At 45.3% G+C, this 23717-nt stretch overlaps 1 protein-coding gene across 1 annotated transcript in view; it reads left to right on the forward strand.

The window, feature by feature from the left end:
* The window catches only part of GLI3 (GLI family zinc finger 3), a 309607-nt gene that overhangs the window by 277452 nt on the left and 8438 nt on the right, over positions 1 to 23717 (forward strand). The window contains exons 12-14 of the mRNA XM_056857509.1: positions 15136 to 15285; positions 18865 to 19029; positions 22690 to 22980. Coding sequence (XP_056713487.1) covers positions 15136 to 15285; positions 18865 to 19029; positions 22690 to 22980 — 606 coding nt within the window. The remainder of the gene's footprint in view (positions 1 to 15135; positions 15286 to 18864; positions 19030 to 22689; positions 22981 to 23717) is intronic.

Here is a 23717-nt window from a genome sequence, read left to right on the forward strand (position 1 = left end):
TCGGGTGTTCAACTTCCCTCGGCGCAGAGCACCTTTGACCTCCTCGGCGGTGAGGGCCTTGATGCCTTCGGACATCGAACTTCCCTCGGCGCAGAGCGCCTCAGCGTCGGTCTTCCTCGAGGTCTCCTTGGTGCCGATCGGGGTTGTCATCACCTCGGCGCCGTTCGTCGGTGGTCGTCGACGTCTCCTTGAGTCAACTGACTCCAACGATTGCTCATGAGGACTCGCCTCTTCATGATTCCCTGGTATATCCCTCTGTTATAATTCAGGGCAGATCCCAGGATGGCCGGCGGTTCCGCACTCAGTTCCTGACGCAACTGTACAGCGATGCGCCTTTGCCGTAGCTGAGCCCGAAGGTCGCTGTCGGCGTCATTACGCCAAATCCTCCCAGCCTGCAGGCGGAGGTGTCGGCGCTGACTCAGACGTCCATGTCATCTCGACGCCTATGGTCTCGGTGCCTATGGTCTCGGCTCCTACGTTCCCGGAGCCTATGCTCTCTGCGCCCACAGCCTCTCAGAGCTGCAGCCCCTCGGCACCTACGGCCTCTCGGCACCCACGGCCTCTCGGCGACCTTCTCGGTGCCCATGGCCTCTCAGCGACCTTCTCAGTGCCCACGGCCTCTCGGCGTCCACGCCTTCTCGGCACCTACGCTCTCGGAGCCTACGTTCTCGGCGTCGACGTTCTCACCAATCCAGTTCGTCACTTGTCAACCTCTTACTCTGGGTCCAGGCGGCGTAGAGGGACCCGTCGTAGCAGCTCGTCCTCTACACTGTCCCACAATCGTCAAAGTCGGCCGCCTTGCTGCCTCTACTGCGATAACTCTCACCATCACCCTTGACATCAGCATTGCAAATGACAGCGCGATGACCCTCGGCTCTGAGAGCCTTCTCGGAACCGTACGTTGCTGAGGCAAAGACTCCCCCTGGAGACTTTTCCAACCAAGGTCTCCTTCTACATTAAAAGATATGGTCCATTCTGAGTCCGATGCAACGGCTACTCAGGTCTCTGACCCGGAATTCCGCACCTCGCAACCCTCACCTGTGGACATTGCAGGAAATACTAAATCTCATCCCGTTCGGGGGATGTGAGATTATATGTAGAATTGATCCGTCTGGCTAAGGTTCTAATATACATTCCCTCCCTGACGTCTCGGACAACGACCATCATGGGTACACTGCATTCCTCAGAGACAGGTCCGGTGGCCCTTCCAATGGTTACAAGCATTTGGAGGTCATCGTTTCTAATCGGACCAAGCCAATTTTTGGCTCCCTCTTCACCAGATGAGTTTACAGCCTTTACAAGATCCACTGTGAGGATGGTTATTTTCCGTACCAGTAGCCTGTCCCAAATTCTATGGTGGTCAAAGCCCCTAACCGGGGAAGACGCAGGCTGGATGCTTTACACAGGAAAGTTTATACTTCCAGTGCCACTGGTTTTCACATTTCTATTTCTTGGCAATCATGGCCAGATACTAATATGCCCTCTGGGATGAATTACATCCCAAATTAGTATCCTACCAGAGGATCAACGCCCATCAGACTAAACTGCTCAGAGCATAAACATGACCCTCGACAAATAGCAGTTTATTGCGGCGTGTCACGTTGCGGACCCTTCCAGCAAGGTCATGGCCTCGTCCATAGTCCTTCGGAGGCAGGCATGACTTAACCAATCCACCCTTCCGTATGACACCCGGTTGTGTATCTAGCACCACCCTTTGAGGGCACCTCGCTTTTCAGTGATTAAACGATGCCTTTCTTGATCGTCTCAAGAAGGATAACCGCTAAGTCCTTGGGCATCGCCCCACTGTGCCAGGTTACAGCCAACACACTTTGGCAGCCAGTCTCAAGCATCTATACAGGTACCAAGGTATCTTCCACCCCCAATCTCACTTCTGCCCAGCAGGATAGGGAGTTTTTTTGGGGACTCCTAGACCCAGCAAGGGTCCTAGCCCATCTCTCAAGCCCAAGCAGGCGTGGCTAGACGCTCAAGTGTGTTTCACAGACCAGTTGTCTGATTGTTACAGTATATGACGTCCATCACTGATGATAATTGGATTCTCAAAATGGTAAAACACGGATGCCTTATTGAGCTTGAGACGCTGCTTCCCTACCTCTTTCCGGCTTTCACTACGTTGCCGGCTCCTGCCCAACTCCTACAGGAGGTTTGGGAACTTCTACGGAAAAGGGCCATCTGGGAGGTCCCCTCTGATTGGGACTATGGGTACTATTCCCGTTTCTACCTAGTTAACAAAAAGAGGGGGAGCGCCCCTCTCTAGACCTGGGGACTTGATTATGCGGTCAAGATCCACAAACTCATATGTCGCTCATATGTTAAATACCCAAGGTCCTGCCACTCCCAAATGAGCAGATGGGGTTGGCCGTTGGGCTTGTGTGATGCATATTGCACATTGCAGTCCTCAAAATCTGCGGACTCTGTCGCATTTTCTCTGCAAGGGCAAGCACTGTGGATATGCAGTTCGCCCTTGGTCATGCTACAGCACCTCACACCTTCATGACGTGCTTATCTGTGGGAGTTACACACCTGGCCCTGCAGGGATGTGTCATTTTCCATACCTAGACGACGGGTCGATAGTTGGTTACTCAGGCGGAGGTTCTTATTTTCCGTCCTAACTGACATGGGTCTCCTGGTCAACTATAAAACCCTCCATTGACTTCTTCTAAGGTCATAGATTCATGGTACCCATCTGCACTTGGCCACAGCTAGAGCTTACCTTCTAATGCAGGAAATACACTCCATTTGGAAGTTAGTTAACCTATTCTAGAAAAGGTTCCGAACGACCCCTAAAATTCATTACTTGAGACTCATGGATTTCTCCACTGCAATTGTTGCCTTTGCTCGTCTGCGGATGCTCCCCCTGCACACTCGGTTTTCTGACAGCATTCCAGCTGAACATTGACCCTCAATACAAAAAGCTGTCTATCCCAACATCGATTTTTGCCTCCTTAGACTGGTGGTCCTCTTGGTTGGTGTTGCCTTCCAACCACCTGCTCCACAAGCTCATTGTTCCTGACGCCTCCTTATCAGGATGGAGAGCTCATTGTACGGCTCTTAAGGCCCCTGGTGTTTGGCCTGCTCAAGAGTACCCTGCACATTAACCTTCTTGAGCTTCATTCTATTAAGCTTGCTCTCTGTTCCTTTACAAGGGTCCTCAAGGATCGACGTGTTCAGGTCACAATAGACAGCACCGCCCAGCACAAACAGGGCGGCACAAGGTCCATTTGCTGTGCACAGAAGCCATTGCAGTCTGGACCTGGCCATAACACATGGCTCCACTGTCACTGCCATTCATATTGCAGGCATGCGTTACGTTCTCGTAGACTTCGTAAGTTATCACCCTGACAATTGTCACAAGCTCAATGTAGACTCACGTTGTCTCCGTTATCTCTTCCTAGTCTGGGGCACCCCGCAATGTATCTCTTGTGACTCAGCACAATTCAGTGTTTCCTCAATGGTCCTCCAGAGTGGGGGTGAGCCCACGCTCCATGGGGGACGCTTTCCAATTACTTGCTTGCCCCCCTTCCCCTTGCTGGGCAAGGTTCTGTTCAAGATCTGGGTGGACAGGACAAGTGGCATCCTGGTAGCACCGTCTGGCCCAGGAGATCCCAGTCCACGATTCTAATGCCCCTGACTCAAGGGAGTACTGTTCCTCCCCAAGATATTTCTCACATTCCTTCCAGAATCAAGCTGGCAGCATGGAGAATTCTATGTAATCTATGGTCAGATAGGGTGGCTCAGGTGCTACTGCACCCCATTAAGTTGTCCACAAAAAGTTTTTATTGATGCCCAGCGGAAACGTTTGTCCCTGTGGGCTGCTGACAATGGTTTGTCCAGAGCTGCTTCTTTCCTGTCGTCAATTTTTGGCTACCTCGACTACAATTTGGCCCTTCATGCTGAATTGGACTCTCTTTCTGTGTTCTTTTTTCACACCCAGACTCACAAAAGTTTTTTTTACGGGGACACATCAACCTCTATCCCTGGGTATCTCCACCTGTTCCTCAGTGGAGCCTTCCCTCCATGTTGTCCCAACTCATGAAACACCATTTGAGCCTTTGGCCACCAGGAGCCCCTCTTTCCTATCTGTGAGGATCCGTCCCTTGGGCCCGGCCTCTTCACCCCCGCGGCCTGGCCTATTTGACTCTGGGGTGCTTCCCTGGCCTCAGGTTGGGTCGGATGAGGACTTTTCTCTCTCTCTCCTTCACACCCACGGCCAGTCCCTGCTCCACTGAGCCCGAAGCTCCACAGCGGACTGCCCCCTCTTCCTCCTCAGCCTCCGCGTTCCTCCCCCAGGTCATCTAGGCCAGGCCCCTCCCGGCTCCGCCCCTTCCTGAACCTCCCCACCTGCCATGTTGAGGCTCCACCAATCGTCCCCCGCCCGCATCTCTGATCCGCCTTTGCTCTCAGCGGGGCCGCAGCTCTGGCTCCGCTGTTCGGCAGCTCCTGCCCCGCCTCTCTCGCTCGCCTGTCTCCCCGTCCCTTCCTCACCCGGCTCTTTCTCTACCGGGGAAGGCTGCTGCGGGGCAGGGAGCCCAGGCGCGGCTCGCGGATGCAGTGCCTCGGGACCTCCCGCTGCGGGGCCACGTGGCTGGGTTGCCCGGCTCTATCCCTCCCTGCCAGGCCATTTGTCCCTCTGAGGGCTTCGCGGGCGGCGGAACAGCCAGTTCCACCCCCCCCCCGACCATGGCCGGCCAGTCTTCCCGCCCGGTAAGTGCGCCGCCGGGTAGTCCCGCTGCTGGGGCTTGCCCGGGCGCGGGACACTATCCTATGAGACTGCCTGTCTGGTCACAATTACCTCGGCCGGTCATGTCAGAGATTTAGCGGCTCTTTGTCGTTCCTCACCGTTTACTAAGTTTCCCGCTGATTAAGTGGTGTAGAAACCGGAGCTTTCTTTCTTCACAAGATATCGTCTTAACCGTGTTATTGCCGAACCCTTCTTCCTGCGGAGAGGGCTCTATACTTTAAAATGTACGGAGGGCCCTTCCTTCTTATCACAAAGAACCTTGTTTGCAGGGAAAACATTAATTTGTTATTGCTGTAACGACCACTGTAAGGGTCACCGAGCCTCCCAGAAGACCCTGTCCAGGTGGATTACCTCAACCATTAAGCTGTCTTATGAGAGAGCATGCGTGGATGGGCCGCACATGTTCAAGGCGCACTCCACAAGAGCTTATGCTGCCTCCGTCGCCTTTTCGTTTAAAATTGACCTCTGAGACATCTGTTGAGCAGCATCAGCGTCGACCCCTTCTACTTTCATTAAGCACTATGTGGTCGACGTGGATTCATCTAGAGAGGCAGCACTGAGACATGCCGTCTTGCAGTCATTGTTTTGGTGTCTGTCCCACACCCGCCTCTTGGTAACCGAACTCGCTACTCTCCCAATGTGGGACTGCATAGAAGCCACGCAGATGAAAACAGTTTCACTTACCTGTAACTGTTGTTCATCTGGTGGATCTTCTATGCAGTAACACATCTCTCCCTCCTTCCCTGCTGTGGGACCTCTCCGCAATTCATGTGGTTGTTGGTTCCGTGGCGGCAGGTTGGAGAACTGGAGGGAAGAGTGCTCCCTCCCCCTGGGTCATGTGACCGTTGGGCGGGAAGGCTGCATGCCCCGAGGGGAGGGGGAACACTCTCACTTTCGATTTTGCTAGAAGCTGACAAATCTTATCCGTGGCTGGCCTGCGCCTACGCAGTCCCCGCCAATGTGTTACTGCATAGAAGATCCACCAGATGAACAACAGTTACAGGTAAGTGAAACTCTATTTTCTTAAATACACAAAGCATTTGTAATTTTAAGTGGCAACCTTCTTTACCTCTGCAATGTTGGTTGCTTTTATGGCTGTTTTCTGGGTTTTTATAAATTATTTTTACCATTTGCTTCTGCATCTCCTAGCAACAGTTCATGGGTTGAATCCTATGGATGCAGTCCATAAGTGGAGCTACTTTCCTCTGGTGGAAGGATGGATCAAGGGAAGGCTGCTACCACTAAAGGAAAGCATCTCTGCTAGTAGAACAGATACACAGGGCCCAATCCTATATCAGCAGTGCATGTTCTCCAACTTGAGGACTCTAGGTCAGTTGCTGGAAGCAAAGGTAAGGATGGAATGGGACCTGGGTATCAGAGCAAGGGCTTGAACTTCAAAGTGAGGTGAAGCAGGCAGGAAGTACTTCTGTGTTGACCAGGCAAAGGTTCAGATATTAAGGACAGACTTCATATTTCTTATTTTACTCTGTGCATGTTCAGTGTGCACAACCGGCATGGTGTAGTGGTTAACAGCTGTGGTTAGGAGCGGTGGACTCTAATCTGGAGAACCGGGTTTGATTCCCCACTCCTCCACATGAGGGTGCACAGTCAGGTCATGCAAAGTGCTGGATTGGCCTGTTAGGGCTCATCTGAGAGTGCATCCTGTAGAGAGCCAGTGTGGTGTAGTGGTTAAGAGTGGTGGTTTGGAGCGGTGGACTCTGATCTGGAGAACCGGGATTGATTCCCCACTCCTCCACATGAGCAGCAGATGCTAATCTGGTGAACCAGGTTGGTTTCCCCACTCCTACACATGAAGCCAGCTGGGTGACTTTGGCTAGTCACAGTTCTCTTTAGAGCTCTCTCAGCCCCACCTACCTCACAGGGTGTCTGTCATGGGGAGGGGAAGGGAAGGCGATTGTAAGCTGGTTTGATTCTTCCTTAAGTGGTAGAGAAAGTCGGCACATAAAAACCAATTCTTCTTCTTCAGAAGGCTGGGCACATACAGCACCAGGGTTGAGATATCTGGTACAAGCCCCCGAACACCTAATACCTCTTTAGGGAAACCTACCTCATACTTTGAGATGTGTGTACATGTTAATCCCAGCTCCGCCTCATGCATTGAAAGCCACTGCCCAAAGTTCTCTAAGAACTTTGCTGTCTGGTGGTGCATGAGGAGCGTGCTTGGAAGGGCCTTGGTATCTTGAAGGAACTTCCCATATAGCCTTGTGGATCTCAGTCCATGGCTGTGGTGCATTTGTGTCACTGAGTGTGATACTGAGCGTGACTTTAATATGACTAGGATCTGAACTTCAGTTGTCAAGGGGTTTGGTTGCATAGATACAAAGGAATGTATGTATTATGTGAGTTTTAAAACTTCAAGTACCTAATACCTACACACTGCCTGTGCTGTTTAGCCAGCTCATCCCTTTTTTGGCAGTTGCTCAAGAAACAATCCTATAAAAGGGGTTTAATTTAAATGAAGCACTGTATTGTTTTTTTTGTGTGGCACCTTTTTGAAAGTTGATCATATGGGGGGATTGCCATACATTCCTCTGTAAACATATATTTTTATGATGTTTCCACAATTGGTTTTGATTAAAAAGAAGGGATAACCTAGCCAAGCAATCTGTATCGAAACATCACAAAATGCAAAAAACAGACATCAAGCTAGAACTGCAAGCTGTAAACATGCCAGCCCCACACACTCTTATCCTTAACGTGGTATGGTGTATCTTTGGGATGGATTTTAGTTGCTGTAAGTTGCATTGGTATCCCATCTTGGCTGAAAATCAGGGTATAAATTAAACTTAATTTGTGTATTTGAATGCTATGCGAATCAATGTATTGGCTGAACAGAATTACAAAAGGTTGCAGCAGGAGAATCTTGAGGCAAGCTTTGATAAAAAGCAGGGTAAAAGAGGCCTAAACTTGAAAGGAAGGTGATTATTGACCTTGTAAAGAAGGGAAGACTGTCAGTCTCACATGAATAGCATTTGAAAAAAGCAAGAGTCCAGTAGCACCTTAAAGGCTAACAAAATTCCTGGCAAGGTATGAGCTTTCATGAGCCACAGCTCACTTCTTCAGATACAGCTAGAATATGAGTCCATCTATCCTTAAGTAGAGAAGAATAGCATTTAGAAGTGATAAAATCAAAATTTAAATGTATTCTTGTTAACCTTTTCAAAAACGCCAGATGACCCTAGAAGCACCTGGTTGGCCACTTTGTGAACAGACTGCTGCACTTGATGGACCTTGGTCTGATCCAGCATGGCCTTTCTTATGTTCTTATGACCCATGGGTGGATTTCCACTGGACCTAGACAACATTTATTGTCTTTATGTGACTGTGTTTGCATTCACATGAGAAATTTTGGCCTGAAATGTCTGCTTCCATGTGGACAATCCCTGCCATTACTGTGACTTTAGTTGCCCCCTTTCAAGCTATCTGGGGCTCATAGATGTCCATAACTGTCATCAAGATGGTTGGTCTATATTAAATTTTCTCCATGCCATTGTACATGACTTCATGGGGATAATAAGAAGCTACTTGCTTGTGTGCTGAGCACTTGGGTGTGCCGGGGTTTTCTTGGATAATACCCTTAGTTCTAAACCTTTTTAGAAGAGCTGGGGACATTATAGCACTTCTGAACCCCTTTGGGGAAAGAGTGTGCAAGCTGTTCACAAGGAGGCAGGTGTCAGGGGGCGGGAAGAGAACACTTTGTTGTTGGGGCCACCCGGCTGATGCTCCCTCACTTTATCATGTGCATCCAAATGCACATCCTATTGGACATTAATGTGGTGCAGAGGGAAGACATTTGTGCTCAGAGATCCTTTAGATGTGTCTTCAAACACGCATGTCATTCCAGTGCACCACATTACCATGGATATGATTTTGGGTATACATCACAAAGTGGGAAAATATGAGAACAGTTGCCTTGCCCATGGGGTCAAGCTCCTTCTCTCCCCATACCCATCCACAACAGATACAGGGTAATAATAGTGGTTAGCAGGTGCAATAAATAAATAAGTACATGAAAGAATGTCAAGTTAGAGTTTTCCACGCTTTTTTTGTGTGCACCCCCCCCCCTTGGAAATGGCAATTTTTACAGTGTGCCTCATGTAGCCACCGTTAGTATTTAGGCTATGATCTTCAGTGTAGTTTTGAAGACTGCGGCTTTGGAGGAAATACTGGATGTAATTTAATGCTGATTGATTGCCCTTAAATCCTTTATGCTCTAACAGCTTTTTTTTTTTTACTCACTGCACGGGTGATAAAGAGAAGGAACTTTTGCCATCTTTCAGTGCATGTTTTGCAAGGAGCAGCTATTAATCTGGATGAAAACGGTCCCATTGATGTGCCATTTAGCAATAGTCCTCATACCGTGCAGTTTACGGAGAGAGTAGAATAATCTCTTTCCTAGGATCCTTGTTCAGAATACACTAAGCTACAGTGGCGGATCTACATTTTGGGGGGCCCTTCGCAACCAGAAACAATAGGGCAACTTCCAACAAGGCCCTGGCCCCAGCCTGATGGAATGTTCTTCCAAGTAACATCAGGGCCCTATGGGACCTTCAGAAGTTCTGCAGGGCCTGTAAAACAGAGCTTTCCCGCCAGGCCTACAATTGAGGGCAACCACAGGTTGTCATTGTTACTGGCCTCCCTCTCCTCTCCCTCAGGGCTTGTGATATGAGGATTTGGCTGCTTGGTCGGGCCTCCAATGGCTCTGTAATTATATAGATATATATGATTTTATTATGATTGTTATCTTCAGTAGCTCCCACCACTCTGGTGTGAGCCTAACTCAAGAAGGCCCAGAGCACCCTGCCTGCCCCTGGCTGCTTCTTCTCCCAACAGGGTATACTTTCTAGGTGGCCAAATGAGGCATGAGGACCCAGTTTATTAAACAAACAGTTGATTTAAAAGGTCTAATAATAATGATAACTCAAGCCACAATTGGACGACAAAACCAGTAAAGGCAGGCAATCAAACAAATAAAAACCCTAACACATCTATCTTTACTGTCCCTAGCGCTCTCCTGGCATTGGGCTTCAGGCTAACTCACCCCTATCCCGGAGGAGGGATCCCTCCGTCTGCAGCAGCCTCTCCCCAGCCCAGCCCCGCCCCCTAGGAGTGAACCCCTCCCTTTTCAGGCAAGGCCTTTTATTCCTTCTCCCCAGGCACCACTCCCTTACCCCTGATTGGCCCTAGCCTTCCCTCCAAATCCTCTTCCACCAATCACGAGGCCAGAGGGTGCCTGGGAGATGTAGGCCTGTTAACTACTTTAATATAGGCCTCCCTAGGGCCTGCAGGCTGCACTTGAGGCCTAGGATTATGACACCCACCCTGAGCCCGGCTTTGACCCGGAATGAGGGTGGGCTACAAATTTAACTAATAAATAATAATAATAGGGAGGGGGTCATCAGAGGGATAAAGAGGTGAAAATCTGATCTTTTGGTGTCAAAATGCACAAGTGAGACAAATGCAGTCTGAATTGAGAATTCAGATGTCTTTTTATGGTTCTGATTGGCTCTAGCCTAAGGTCTGAGCTATAGAATTATTAAGCCGTGCACCAATGAAGGATTTGAGGATCCAGTTGTCAAAATGTAGGCTATGAATAGATTCTGGTGAGCTCAGTGAGCCCTTACAGCTGGGGGCTCGAGCACTGCAAGCCCCCAAGAAAATTCTGAATTTTGATCAATTACCGCAGGGGTGGGGAACCTTTTTTTGGCCAAGGGCCATTTGGATATCTTGGACATTATTGGGGGGCCATACAAAATTTATATATAAAAACATTTATATATATAAAACAAAAAATGATCAGCAGTGCAATCTTATGCAGATCTATTCTAAATCCTACTCAAGTCCAGTCAGCGGAGTTTACTCATTGGAAAGTGTCAGTAGGTTTGCCCTGCAGATGTCTAGGATCTTAACCTGTTGGCAACCTACCCATTTTGGCCCAGAGAAACTATGAAGTACATTTTGTTTATTAAGAAATTTTACATGCTGCCTGGAACTTGACTTGGATGGCCCAGCCCAGCCTGATCTCATCAGATCTCAAAAGCTAAGCAAGGTCGGCCCTGGTTAGTACTTGGATATGAGACCACCAAGGAATGCCGGCGTCGTTATGCAGAGAAAGTTAATGGCAACCCACCTCTGTTCATTTCTTGCCCGAGCCAGCAATGCTGTGGATTGGGGAGGGGCACAGAGTACACAGAGAGAGATGCTGCACATTTGGTAGTCCATCCTACACCTGGGACTTCTGCATGCCAAGCCAGATGCTCTCCCCCTGATCCACAGCCCCTGCCAAGCAGATGCTCTCCCCCTGATCCACAGCCCCTGCCAAGCAGATCCTCTCCCCCTGATCCACAGCCCCTGCCAAGCAGATGCTCTCCCCCTGATCCACAGCCCCTGCCAAGGAGATGCTCTACTGAAGCGCGCCAGCCGGGAGATCCAGTAGGGAGAGGCTTAGCAGGGGGCTTTCCGGCTGCCGCATGGGAAGTGCACACCAGCCGGGAGATCCAGTGGGGAGGGGCTGGCCAGGGGGCCTTTTGGCAGTCGCGCGGGAAGCTTGCTCCCGCCGGAGGTTCAAGCGGAGAGGGGCTTGGCAGGGGGCCCTCCGGCTGCCGTGCGGGAAGCGCGCCCCAGCCAGGAGATCCATCGGGGAGGGGCTGGCCAGGGGGCTTTCCGGCTGCTGTGCAGGAAGTGCACGTCAGCTGGGACATCCAGCGAAGAGGGGCTGGCCAGGGGGCCCTCCGGTGGCCACGCAGGAAGTGCGCCGGGAGATCCAGCGGGGAGGGGCTGGCCAGGGGGCCCTTATTACAGGGACATTTGGGGGCCATGTAAAATGGGTATTAGTTAGAACATATTCTAAAGTCAATATTAAGTACTTCAACCCATTGGCTTATGATTCTATCACTAAAAACCTCCATCATTTTGTAGAGAAATTCACTCATTAAAAAAAAGTTGCTTTGGGGGCCCTGAAGCTTAAGCTTCATTAGTTTCACAGTAGATCCGCCTCTGCTATGCTAGTTTCTGGAACTCGATTTCTGACAGAATCTTCCAAAATAAGACGTTCAAGGAGAAAACAAGGTGTTTTGGAATGAGGCTGTAGTGTTCCACTTTTACCAGTTTAAGGCAGTTTTTTGCAAGATGGCAGCCTTCAAAACATTTTCCCCATAGTCCTTAATGTGGGGGTTGTGCCTTAGCTGAATGAAATAAGCAGGATAAATCTTAGAACTTCTATGTAAGAATAATCAGTAAAATGTGTGGGTTATTAAATGGAAAAGAATGTTCATGCAATGGAACAAATCCCACAATTGTGGAATTATGCATCTGAGCTAGTTTTAAACCCATATATGCTTATTTTCCATTTGTTCTTCTCATCTAAGGAAGCCAGGCCTTTTCTTTTCTTTTTAAAATAAATTTACAGTAATTCAGAAAGATGTGCCCAGTTGTTCATTTAATAGATTGAGTTTTCTGCGGTCACTTATTTTTCTTTCAGGAAATAGGAGTTCACATAAACCTCTCCATGTTGCCCTGATTCACTTTCAAAATACTGGCCATCTGTACGCTCTCAGTGCAGGTCCATGTAATATGAATGGACTACAGAGATATGCACTTGAAACATAAACTCTTAAAGATTACACGCTGTACATAGTCCAGCACATCTGTTTGGTTCATATGCGGAGTGTGCTGTCGTTAACTTTAAAACAAATGGTAATAAAGTTTTTTTTTAAGTTCGCTTTTATACGAAACGTACATCTGTTTGCCACAGGGATACCATATAATTGTGAACATGAGCAAGTTTATTTAGTTGGCTATCTTTTTTGGTCCAACTACTGACTGTCTGTAAGTCTGACTTCAATGAGTTACTTAGGGAAACTTCCCACCCAACCGTTTGTGGCCTGCACGTGAAACCTGAAGTAGGGCCCCATCTAGTGGCACGCTGGTGATAAAGATCTTATTTTTGGATGCTGTGTTCTCTGCGGTTCACACAGCTCACGATTAAGTCAGTCCCAAATACCCTCCCCCAAATCCATGAAGACCAATTCCTAATAAAATTATAAGCAATAAATCAAAGGGAAAAATTCTAGTTATTTATTAAAAATATGTCCTGCTTTTCTCCCAACTCTGTGACTCAGAGTGGCTGATATCAATAAAAAAACTAAAATCTCTATTTTTTAAAAGATTTTTTTAAAAATTCAAAATATAAACAAAACAGAGTAGAAAAGACAAAGATAAAAAATAACATGATCTCATTTATATTTGAGACAGTTAAGACTATTACACCAAGGGAAAACCAAAGAACTATAACAATGATAATATAATGAACAATAGGTGATAAAAGATAATGGCAGTTATAACCAATATGTAATAATTAAAACTTATTAAGCAAAAATTATCATGATTTTAATCAAAAATCATAAGAGTATTTGTTTGATACTTAATAAACACAATGTTTGTATTAACCAAAGTTTTAAGTTGAGTTATGAAATAATATAGGTCAAATACGTAACATTTAAAACCAACTAAAATCTCAGTTCACAGAAATATAAATAAAAATATACAGATCCATAACATCCACTCGTGAGTTGTCCAAAGCATGTTGGAAAAGCTCTACTTTACAGAGCCTCCTAAATCTGTTTAAGGCGGAGGCCTCTTTCACGTTCTCAGGAAGTCCATTGCACAGCACAGGTGCATCCCCCGAGAAAGCCCAAGGAAAAACAGTTCTTACAGACCTGTGAGTAATCCCTGGTCCAGTGAGCAGAGTTGCCTTGGGGAACATATGGCCTAAAGCAAGCCACGCAGCCGCACACCTTTCACCTACAACATGAGTATAACAATAATGACCTGTGTTATGGGATTATTGTAAGGACTGCAAGATATTGTATACGAAGAGCTTTGACTGTTCCAAAGAGATGAACTTCAGCGCTTTTTATTATTATTGCATGTTTCCATGCCTTCCCATTTTATTTATTTCCTGTGGAATGTTCTTCCAGCTTAATTTCAAATGCATAATCTTAGAGGCAATTTACATTAATTGCTCCCAAGATGTTATCTATCATGTATTTTATTGACACTTTCAGTATTTGCAGGATACAAAGGTGCCATGAAATGATTGCTTATTGGTGTTCCACACGGGCTGTTGTATGATAATAGCAATCGTTATGTGGTGATGTGCGTGTCAGTTTTATATTCAGTCGGTTAATTGTATTTTAATTTTATTTGGAAACATCTGTCTCTGTTACTTAGTGAATTCTAGGGACCAACCTGGCTGACCAATTGATGCTGAACACAGCTTGCTCAAGATAAATTTTATGTGGATTACTTGAGCAAAGCTGAGAACCTGTGCCATAGCAGGTGATGCTGCATTCAGAACCTAAGGAATTAGCAGAAAAATAATAAGCAAATTGGTCAGGAAATGCAAAAATAAAGTGGTTGCAACTGTGAGCTCTTATCCGTCTATGATTCCAACATTTCATTACTTTGTCACATTTTAACAGTGTTGTGATAAAAGAAAGAAGTAAGAAACTTGGCCCTGGAATGGAAAGAAGGGTGGGCATCAGAGGCATTTCTTGAGCCAAGAGTGACATTATTCACTCCCAAAGGGAATGGCAAAGCGAAGCCTTTGGGAGCTGTGGTGTAGGAGGGGGCAAGATCTCATCCATCCTCTACCAACAAGGGCCTCATGGAGTCCAGAAAGGCAGGGTGCACAGTCACACAATCTCACCCGACTGTCAGTCCCTGCCATGTATGATGGACATTTTACTAGTTGTTATATTAATACCCATATGGAGGAAAGTGTCTCAAATCAGTCAACAGAATTGCAGAAGCTGAGAAATGTTCATCTTATCACTTAGAAAGTTATTCAGAGTAATGAATTACCAGCTGTCCCTGTGCCTATACAAAATCAGTTGTCATTCATGAAAACCCACACACCAGTATAAGCAGATGTAACATGTTTGCTATTAAGAATAGCAGCCTAGTAGACAGCATACAGAAGTACCATTGTGTTTTTATATTCTCAAGACCTCTTCTGAAAGCCATAGGGGGGGAAGACAAATTGGCCTAAATGGTGTTGTAAACATATCTGAAGGCTGCTCGAAAAAATACTAATGGTAATGTCAATACTGGTCACAATTAACTCTTATGTAAATTTTAGGACAACGTTTTTAAATGTAATCATTTTGTCTTTTAATATATTTCTGTTAAGTTAGGGAGATACTTTTAGATTTGATACCTATCCTTTTAAAATCCTGTCTAAGATTGTAATTGCTTACTTTGTTCTGGCAAAAGCTGTAAATAAATTATTCATTCATTCAACATATCTGAAGGGCCAGTGTACCTGAACTTTAATTTTGCTTGTATCCCTACAGCACATAAACAATGACCACATACATGGTGAGAAGAAAGAGTTTGTATGTCGATGGCTGGATTGTTCTCGAGAGCAGAAGCCATTCAAAGCCCAATACATGCTGGTGGTACACATGAGGAGGCACACAGGAGAAAAGCCACACAAATGCACTGTAAGTAAGCAGCCCTTAATTGGAGCCTAATACTACCTGATGAAGCTGTGTGTGCTTATTTGCAGGAATAAACAGTTTTCTCAATGGGGGGAAGTAATTTGTGGAGTCTATAGTGGGACTAGTGATATTAACCCGCTATGAAATTGTCTATAATATTTATGAGCAAGGGCAAGTTTGCTACGATACTACATTGGGTTGTATTACATTGGGTTATAAATGGACTTTTACAGATCTGGGACAAGCATACGAAAAAATTATCACCAGGCATATTGCCACTGGCATCTGCCCTAAGAAATTTAGATATCTTGCGAAAGTTTAAATTTAATTCCATGGCTAAATGAGAAATATGCAATATAGATATATATAATCTCTTGATAACAGGCTTTTAAGAATTCAATCAAACGCAGTGGCAATATTAAATGGTTTTAATATTTCCAACTTAGGAGCTTCTTGTATAGATGCATGCATTCAGGCCCAGGTATAAGAAGCCTGACAAAATTTGAGGAAACTATAAGTAAAAATCAGGAGAAGATGCTTTCCAAAATTCTGGAGATTTTATGCCAAACAGCCAGTGTATCTAAACACTCGTTTCAATTAAAGTGGGAAAAGGATATGGGCTATGAAATTCCCGGAATTAAATGGAAATATATCTTTGCGTGCCATTTAACTTTCTCTAGTTCCCTTGGATTCAGAGAAAATTCGATAAAAATGTTATATCAGTGGCACGTTTCGCCACATAAATTGTCTAAAATCTATGGGAATATGCAGGCTAAATGTTGGTCCTGTAAATTATCAAATGCAGATTATCTGCATGAGTTGTAGAGCACAAACCTATTGTTCCTCTATTATAGCTTATCTAAAAAAAGGCTTTGATATAGATTTTCCCTTTCCTGCTGACGAGGTCATGCCACTAAGCTACATAGCTGTTTTTCTAAAACACAAACAGAATTTAATTGCACATCTGTTGACAGCTGCTAGACTAGTATTTGCAAGATATTGGAAATCAGACCTAAATCCTACAGTTGATGAGTGGATTCTGAAATCTAAGGAAATCTTTCTCCTAATCAAACTGACACATTTAAAGAAAGGATATAATGTGTCACAATTGCAAAGAACCTGGGAAATGTTTCTTTTAAAATTTAGTCTTTGCCTATGCATATACTATAGCAGTGGTCGGCAAACCGTGGCTCGCGAGCCACAGGTGGCTCTTTGGCCCCTGCCGCTGGACTGTTCCATTCCCAACGCAGGAAGCGGGGAGGACTCCAGCGCCGGGCCGGCGACCTCCTCGCCACCGACTTCTCCCGCTCCTTCGACCCAAGCGCGGTCCGGCGGAGGAAGGGCCAGCAGCGGCCTCAAGAGACTCTCGGCCCAGCGGGAGGCGGGGAAGGTGACGGAGCTCCCGAGCCTCCTGACTCTCCCACACACCCCTTGCCCCCTGCTCATCCAGCGGCCCTGCGTCCTGGGTTGGGATGCCTGGCGGTGGCGGCTGATTCGAGCTCTGGCTTGGGAAGGGGCTCTGGAGAGAGCGAGCCGAGGAACGCACGCCGCGGCCGGTCCCCAGGCGCGTGCGGCCAGGGTGGCCCCCCGGACCTCCCCTCCCGAGGACTAAGGTGAGGCAGAACAGCGCCGCCACCCGCATGCGCTCGCTTTTGGGGAGCCTCTTTTCCTCCCAGGGGCGTCCTCCCCCCCGCCGCCAGTAGCTCCTACCCACACAGCTTTTCTTTGCACAAACGTCCGAGGGAGAGTCAAGCTCTGACTCCCCCTTGGACTGGTCTGAGACGGAAGAGACTGTCTCAGCCCCGACATCCTCCCGGGCAGAGACCCTCCCAGCGGCCGGGACTAAGCCCCCTCCTGACACCTTCCCCCCACCCCTTAAGTTTAAGAAATTTGGCTCTCAAAAGAAATCTCAATCGTTGTACTGTTGATATTTGGCTCTGTTGTCTAATGAGTTTGCCAACCACTGTACTATAGTGTATTAATAAACCTTTTATTCTGCATTTTAAAAAAAGATACTACATTGGGTTGTATCCTAACGCTTCTCTAACTATGTGTGCCGCCTTCCTCTCCCTCTGAAGGAAGGCTTCTTGCACTGGAAGAAGGCTTGCCGCTTAGCCGAGCAGATACAACCCATTATCTGTGATGGAGAAATCCCAGTTAGACCAAAGAGAGTCCAGACTACATGTCCAAATTGAGAGAACAGGCAAGAAAATGGCAAGCGAGCATCGACTGAAACTGAAACAAGTAGCATTATAATGCCGTTGTTGTGCCGTGATGCCTCTATTTAAAATAGTGTGAGCAGTTCTGGTTATCTCCTCAAACAAGAGCACAGGAAAGGTCCAAGGAAACGGCAAGGAGAATGGAGCAGTTTCCCCAGTAAAGCCCTTCCAGATCCAAAATTCATTTGATTGCGTTTCAGAATCCTAGTTTGTGCAAATCACCCTTCAGAAATCACCCTTCAGAAACATAAGAACGCAGCCACAGGTTGTCATCAGTGCTGGCCTCCCTGTTCCTCCCCCACTGTTTGATCTTGTGGGGATATTAATTCGCTTTGCTGTGCTTTCAGAGCCTACTTTGATTGGTAGTGCCATCTTGCTATATACAGTCAAGTTTATTGTATAAGGCCATAGGCCATTAAACTCTAAAACAGTATAACAACCATTTACATGTGGATCATTTTGCTATACTGTTTTTAGAGTTTTATCACAGATTTTACGGTTTTATTACATTTTATTGTTAACTGTTGTTACCCGCCCTGAGCCCGGTCTGGCTGGGAATGAGGGTGGGCTATAAATACAAATAAATAAGTAAATAAGAGGCACCAAATGTCCAACATTATCTTAACAATATGGGCCAGGCAGCCCACAACCAGGGTATGAAGGCAGCAGCCCCCTTCCCCCTGCTGTTCGTATTCATCCGTTGGCACATGTCCTCTGAATCTGTGCACAGATTCCAGATTCCAGTTGCCTATTATGACTAGTAGTCATTAATAGACTTAACAGAGATAGTCCTTGGAGTTAGGACTGTGTCATTATTTTCCATGAATTTGTTGTCTTTCTTTAAAGAAACTGTAAGGTAGTAGCCATCACCATATCTTGTGACGGTGAATACTACAAGAATCTAGAAAGTTCACTAGATGAATCAAAAGCAAGCAAGGGGGGGGGGGAATCACACTGTGTGACAGTTTATAGTGTCCTCCCATCCCACTTAGCCATCCTCCATCCCAAGAAGCCCCTTCCTCTTCTGTTCAATGAACGATTTTCAGGCCAGAGGCAAGCTTCAGACTTGGCTGAATGGAATGGTAGGATAGAAACCAGCATCAAAACAACTGTTCCCTAAATATTGATATAATGTCACCTTTTATTTTACATAGTTCAGTTTATACATTACTATAAGCATCCTTATACGATGATGATGTTGAGCATTTTCTTCTGCCAAACGAAAACGTTTCAGTTATTGCGCTTGATCTTGGAAATCTACTGCTTCTCGATATGGTGTCGTTCCATTAGTTTGCCCCCGCTCCAGCCCTGCCCTTCATTTCCCAAGCAGTAAGAATAATCCAAACATTCATGTCGTCTGCAGTTTGAAGGTTGTACAAAGGCCTATTCCAGGCTAGAAAACTTGAAAACCCACTTGAGATCGCACACTGGAGAGAAACCATATGTCTGCGAACACGAGGGCTGCAACAAAGCCTTTTCAAACGCGTCGGATCGGGCCAAGCACCAAAACAGAACTCATTCCAATGAGGTAAGGAAGCACATGGGCAGTAAAAAAAATCCCCCAACTGCTCACAGACATAACGTTGTCAAAAGAATTTATTGTCAAATACATACCCCAAGAATGAAGCCAGTATGTTTTTATATAGATTTTCGAAGGCGATCAATCATTTTAACGGCATATTTATATGTGTTAAAAGGCTCCTGGCTATTTTATCAAAAAATCTGGCACCCCTAGTCTGGTTGTCGGTGTGCTTTTTTAAAAAGGTTTCTTGGAAGGAAATCCCCTTGATGTCTGTTGAACTTCTTGCCAAGTAAGCATGTCTGAAATCACAGCTCACTCTTACGGCTGCTGAATAATAAACAGTGGCTTTGCCACCCTGCTGCAGCCAAAGCAGTTAGAAATATCCTGACAAAATTAAGTCAGTAAATCAATAAATAAAGCAGCACCCCTATGCTGGAATGGCGGGATACACCCAATTGGTACAGCCTATAACTCTACATTATATAGTATAAGGAAACTTGGGTGCGTGTGATTGCATTCTTTGAGCTTGTCCGGCATAGCCTACTTTGTTTATCTTCTACTGCATCAGAGCTGATATCCAGAATACATAGTGCTAACTCTGATGACCGGAGCAAGAATGCTGGTTCCTTAGGTGGCCAGCCCACTATTCTTCTGTGCTTGCTTATTTTGATTAAGATCTTCTATATATTTTTTTGAAATTTTCAGTAGTGCATCGTTATCAGTGCTCTGCTGGTACAGTGGTTTGCAGGATTGTGTCCTCAGAGGGGCACCTGCTGAATACTTTAATGGAAACATTAAGGGGAGGGGCCGTGGCTCAGTGGTAGAGCATCTGCTTGGCATGCAGAAGGTCCCAGGTTCAATCCCCAGCATCTCCAGTTAAAGGGACTAGGTGATATGAAAGACCTCTGTAGGTGATATGAAAGACCTCTGCCTGAGACCCTGGAGAGCCGCTGCCGGTCTGAGTAAACAATACTGACTTTGATGGACCAAGGGTCTGATTCAGTATAAGGCAGCTTCATGTGTGTGTTCAAACATGAACTAAGTTCTGAAGTTCTACTTAAGAAGATAAGTAAGGCCATGCTGGATCAGACCAAGGCTCATCAAGTCCACCAGTCTGTTCACACAGTGGCCAACCAAGTGCCTCTAGGAAGCCCACAAACAAGACAACTGCAGCAGCGTTATTTTGCCTGTGTTCCAAAGCACCTAATATAATAGGCATGCTCCTCTGAGCTTACTTAGGGCTCAGAGGTTACCGTTTTTAACAGGTTGAGTTCCACCAATCTGACTCGTTCCTGTCAGTCAGATGGCAACTTTCCGACAGGGGCAAGTAACATCTCTCCCCGCCAGCAGTTTCAGGTTAGGGAAATAGTGCAGAGGGGAATGTTGAAGCCCCTTCTCCTCTTGCACCACAGTCCTGATCTGAATCAGGCCCCTGCAGCGCTTGGGAAAATAGTTTCCGGCAGCTGCGGTCTGACTGAGGGGAACAAGCTTAACCTCAACCCAACGTTAAAAAATGTAATGTCTCCTTTGGCCCTTCGGTTGACAGAAGGGGGTTTCACCAGCCAAGTGAAAGTTTATTTATTTTAAAATATTGTCTAAGGCTTTATTTATTTTGTCTTTCAACAGCTAACTTCTCTGCCATGTCATTAGCTGCTTTTGAAACTCCTCTTTCAAGAGCGCTTTGTGTTAAAAAAAATACAAATAAAGTCTGCTTTGGCTCATAGAACTGCTTTCATGGTTCTTTGGGACCTGGTCATGCTGTGTAAGATCTGGGCTTCTGTGCAGTTGTAAAAGTAATTGTAATTTCACAACTCCTAAGGGCCCCATTGTATAGGACACTTCCTGATAATATGTGTGTAGAGAAAAATGCTCACACACTATACTTAGTTTTGCATGATGCTAGCTTCTCAGCTTTCTAATCTGTATGTCTTCAGAAAAGTAAAAACTTGGGCCAACTTTACACAAAATGGAACACTTGTTATCTCTTGTGCAAAAATTGCCTTTGAGAAAAATAAGATTGTATGAGAAGGGCAGTAACAAGATTTCAAGAGAGAGGTGTTTACCAGTGACAAATACTGACTCATCAGTGACTGGGTAAACTAAGATGGGAATTCTTCCAGAGTTTCTGTTTATGGGTCATTGATATAATTAGTGAATCCACTTCTTTGGTAAAGAAAATCAGGTTAGAGTATGAGAAATTTGCAGCCGCAGTTACCATGAGGAAATTTTTAAAGGATTGTTCTCTCTTTCCCAAAGATCTTTCACATAGTCAAATTATGCATCACATGTAAGTGTTCTAGATCGTCCTTACTTCCCACGCTATCATCCTTCCTTTTCTTTTCTCTGGATCTCATGGAAAGGAAACATTTGAGAAGATTCTCTGCTCTAGGTTTAATCCCCACCTGACCCTCCTGGAAGGAGTGGGAAGGGCACACATACCGTCTGCCTTCCCTTCGGAGACATTCTGGCAGAAGAACCTCAGGATTAAGAGTTTTCAAATGGACATACTGTGGCTAGATTTAGAGATGTAACATTTCTGGCAATTTTGAAGCCATGGGGATAGATAAAATTCCCTTCTGGTTGTTTTTTGAAGAAAAAAAACCCTAGGAAATTTGGAAGTATACTGAAGAACAGGCAATACTTCATTTCTTATGAACCCTTATGTAGTTTACTGCTTTAACAGCATAATACGCATACTTTATAACTTAGTGTATAAAATTGAACTATTTGGTATATTTATGAAATTTAGTCAAAGGTAGGACATTTTGGAGGACTTTCATTCATAGGGTCGCCATGAGTCGGAAGCGACTTGAAGGCACTTAACACACACATGAAATTTAGAAGTATAACAGTGCGATACTGAGCAGCTCTTCACGCCCTTCTAGGTATACTGACTTCAACGGCGTTGGAAGGGTGTAATTCTGCTTAAGGTTGTGCCGTTAATGCCTCCATTTTCTACAAGTAAACTAGTGACTAGACTCAGTAAACTGCAAACTGCTTCACCCTATGGATATGTATAGCAGTTTTTGGCATCTGAGAAGTAGGGGAAAAATAAAAGTTGAAAATAAGGGGGAAACCTTTGTAGTAAACAAAACAGAGTGTATTGTTTGGATAGAAGCAATCTGACACAGGTACAATAGGACTAGCAGCATATCTGGATATCAAGTAAAACTTTATAACACTGAAAACACTGACCTCTTCAAATTAGTCACATTTAAACAAAGTGTAAACGTATTTTTGGAAATATGTTCTATATGGCCACAGCATACACAGGAATTGTGATTCTGTAATGCTTTAAACTGTCTTTCAAAGAAATCTTCATATTACTTGTTTTGACCTTGACATAAAGAACATTTGATTGACTCCAAAACAAAAAACATTTCATGGGAGATTTTATTTTATTTTTTGAGAACTCCACACTTCATTTTTTCTGTTAGAAAACGGAGGGAAAGGGTTTCAAATTGTTTTCCCTTAGGCCTTCACATCTCAAAGTCACATTTTGCTATTTCATTTTACTGTATAACCAATTCAGGGACCAATGGCAACGAAGCCTCAAGAAACTGATTTCATAGCACAAAGTAAGTTGACCCACCTCCCAGCAATGTAACAGTGTTGTCGTTTGTGGAAGAACCAAAAAGCATCATTAAAATGTCTTTCCATCTACAGAAACCCTATGTTTGCAAGATCCCAGGGTGCACCAAACGCTATACGGACCCCAGTTCTCTCCGAAAGCACGTGAAGACCGTACACGGCCCCGAAGCGCACGTCACCAAGAAGCAGCGTGGAGACATCCACCCCAGACATCCGCCCCCCAGAGACCAAGGCAGCCATTCTCAATCCCGGTCGCCAGGCCATCAGACTCAGGGTGCAATGGGTGAGCAAAAAGACCTCAGCAACACTACCTCAAAGCGTGAAGAATGCCTCCAAGTTAAAGCTGTCAAGTCGGAAAAGCCAATGGTATGCAACGTCTTGAACTTTTATTATTTAATGTTCAAGGGTTTGTTATTAATTAACTGCAGCTCTATCACCGCTGTTGGTTTTCTTCAGAGTAAAGTCTTATAGAACATGAATGATAAGTGTGTCTGGTGGGGCTAATTAGCCTAATTGTTAATGGAAATCACTGTCACAGACAGAATGGGAAACTTTTTGTAGACTGGTGGGGCTGAATTTTCATGCGATTTGCATCTTGAGTCAGGCCTACCAATCAACAATCTCAAGGAACTTGGAATCTAAAATTAATTCACATATGACCTAGAGGAGCAGGGTCTTATATAGGTCTTTTCATGAAGTAAAATACCTAGTTATCAGAAGTCATTAGGTACATAGGTTTCAAGAGTATGTGAAATATTGCCTCGTTGGGTAACCCTTTAGCCAAAGGGACTGATCTAAATGGCTTTGGAAAAAGTGGGAGAGTTTAGGAACCATGTAGAAAACAGAATTAGCATATATTATTAAATCTTTCACAATCAAAAGCAAGTTCTAAAAATAAATAATATCATTTCTTTGAGTTTCTCCCTGTGGTGTGACATATAACATAATCCAATGCATGTTTACTCAGAAGTAAGCCCTGTTATGTTCAATGAAATGTTCTGATTGCCACTTTTTGGCATTTCATTTTTGTTATTTTTGTACTAATCTAATGTTTCTTCTATTTAATGCTCTTTAATGACTTGTTCTAACTTCCTAAGGACAGT

Source organism: Euleptes europaea, chromosome 11, assembly GCF_029931775.1.
Source record: "Euleptes europaea isolate rEulEur1 chromosome 11, rEulEur1.hap1, whole genome shotgun sequence".
NCBI classification, from domain to species: domain Eukaryota; kingdom Metazoa; phylum Chordata; class Lepidosauria; order Squamata; family Sphaerodactylidae; genus Euleptes; species Euleptes europaea.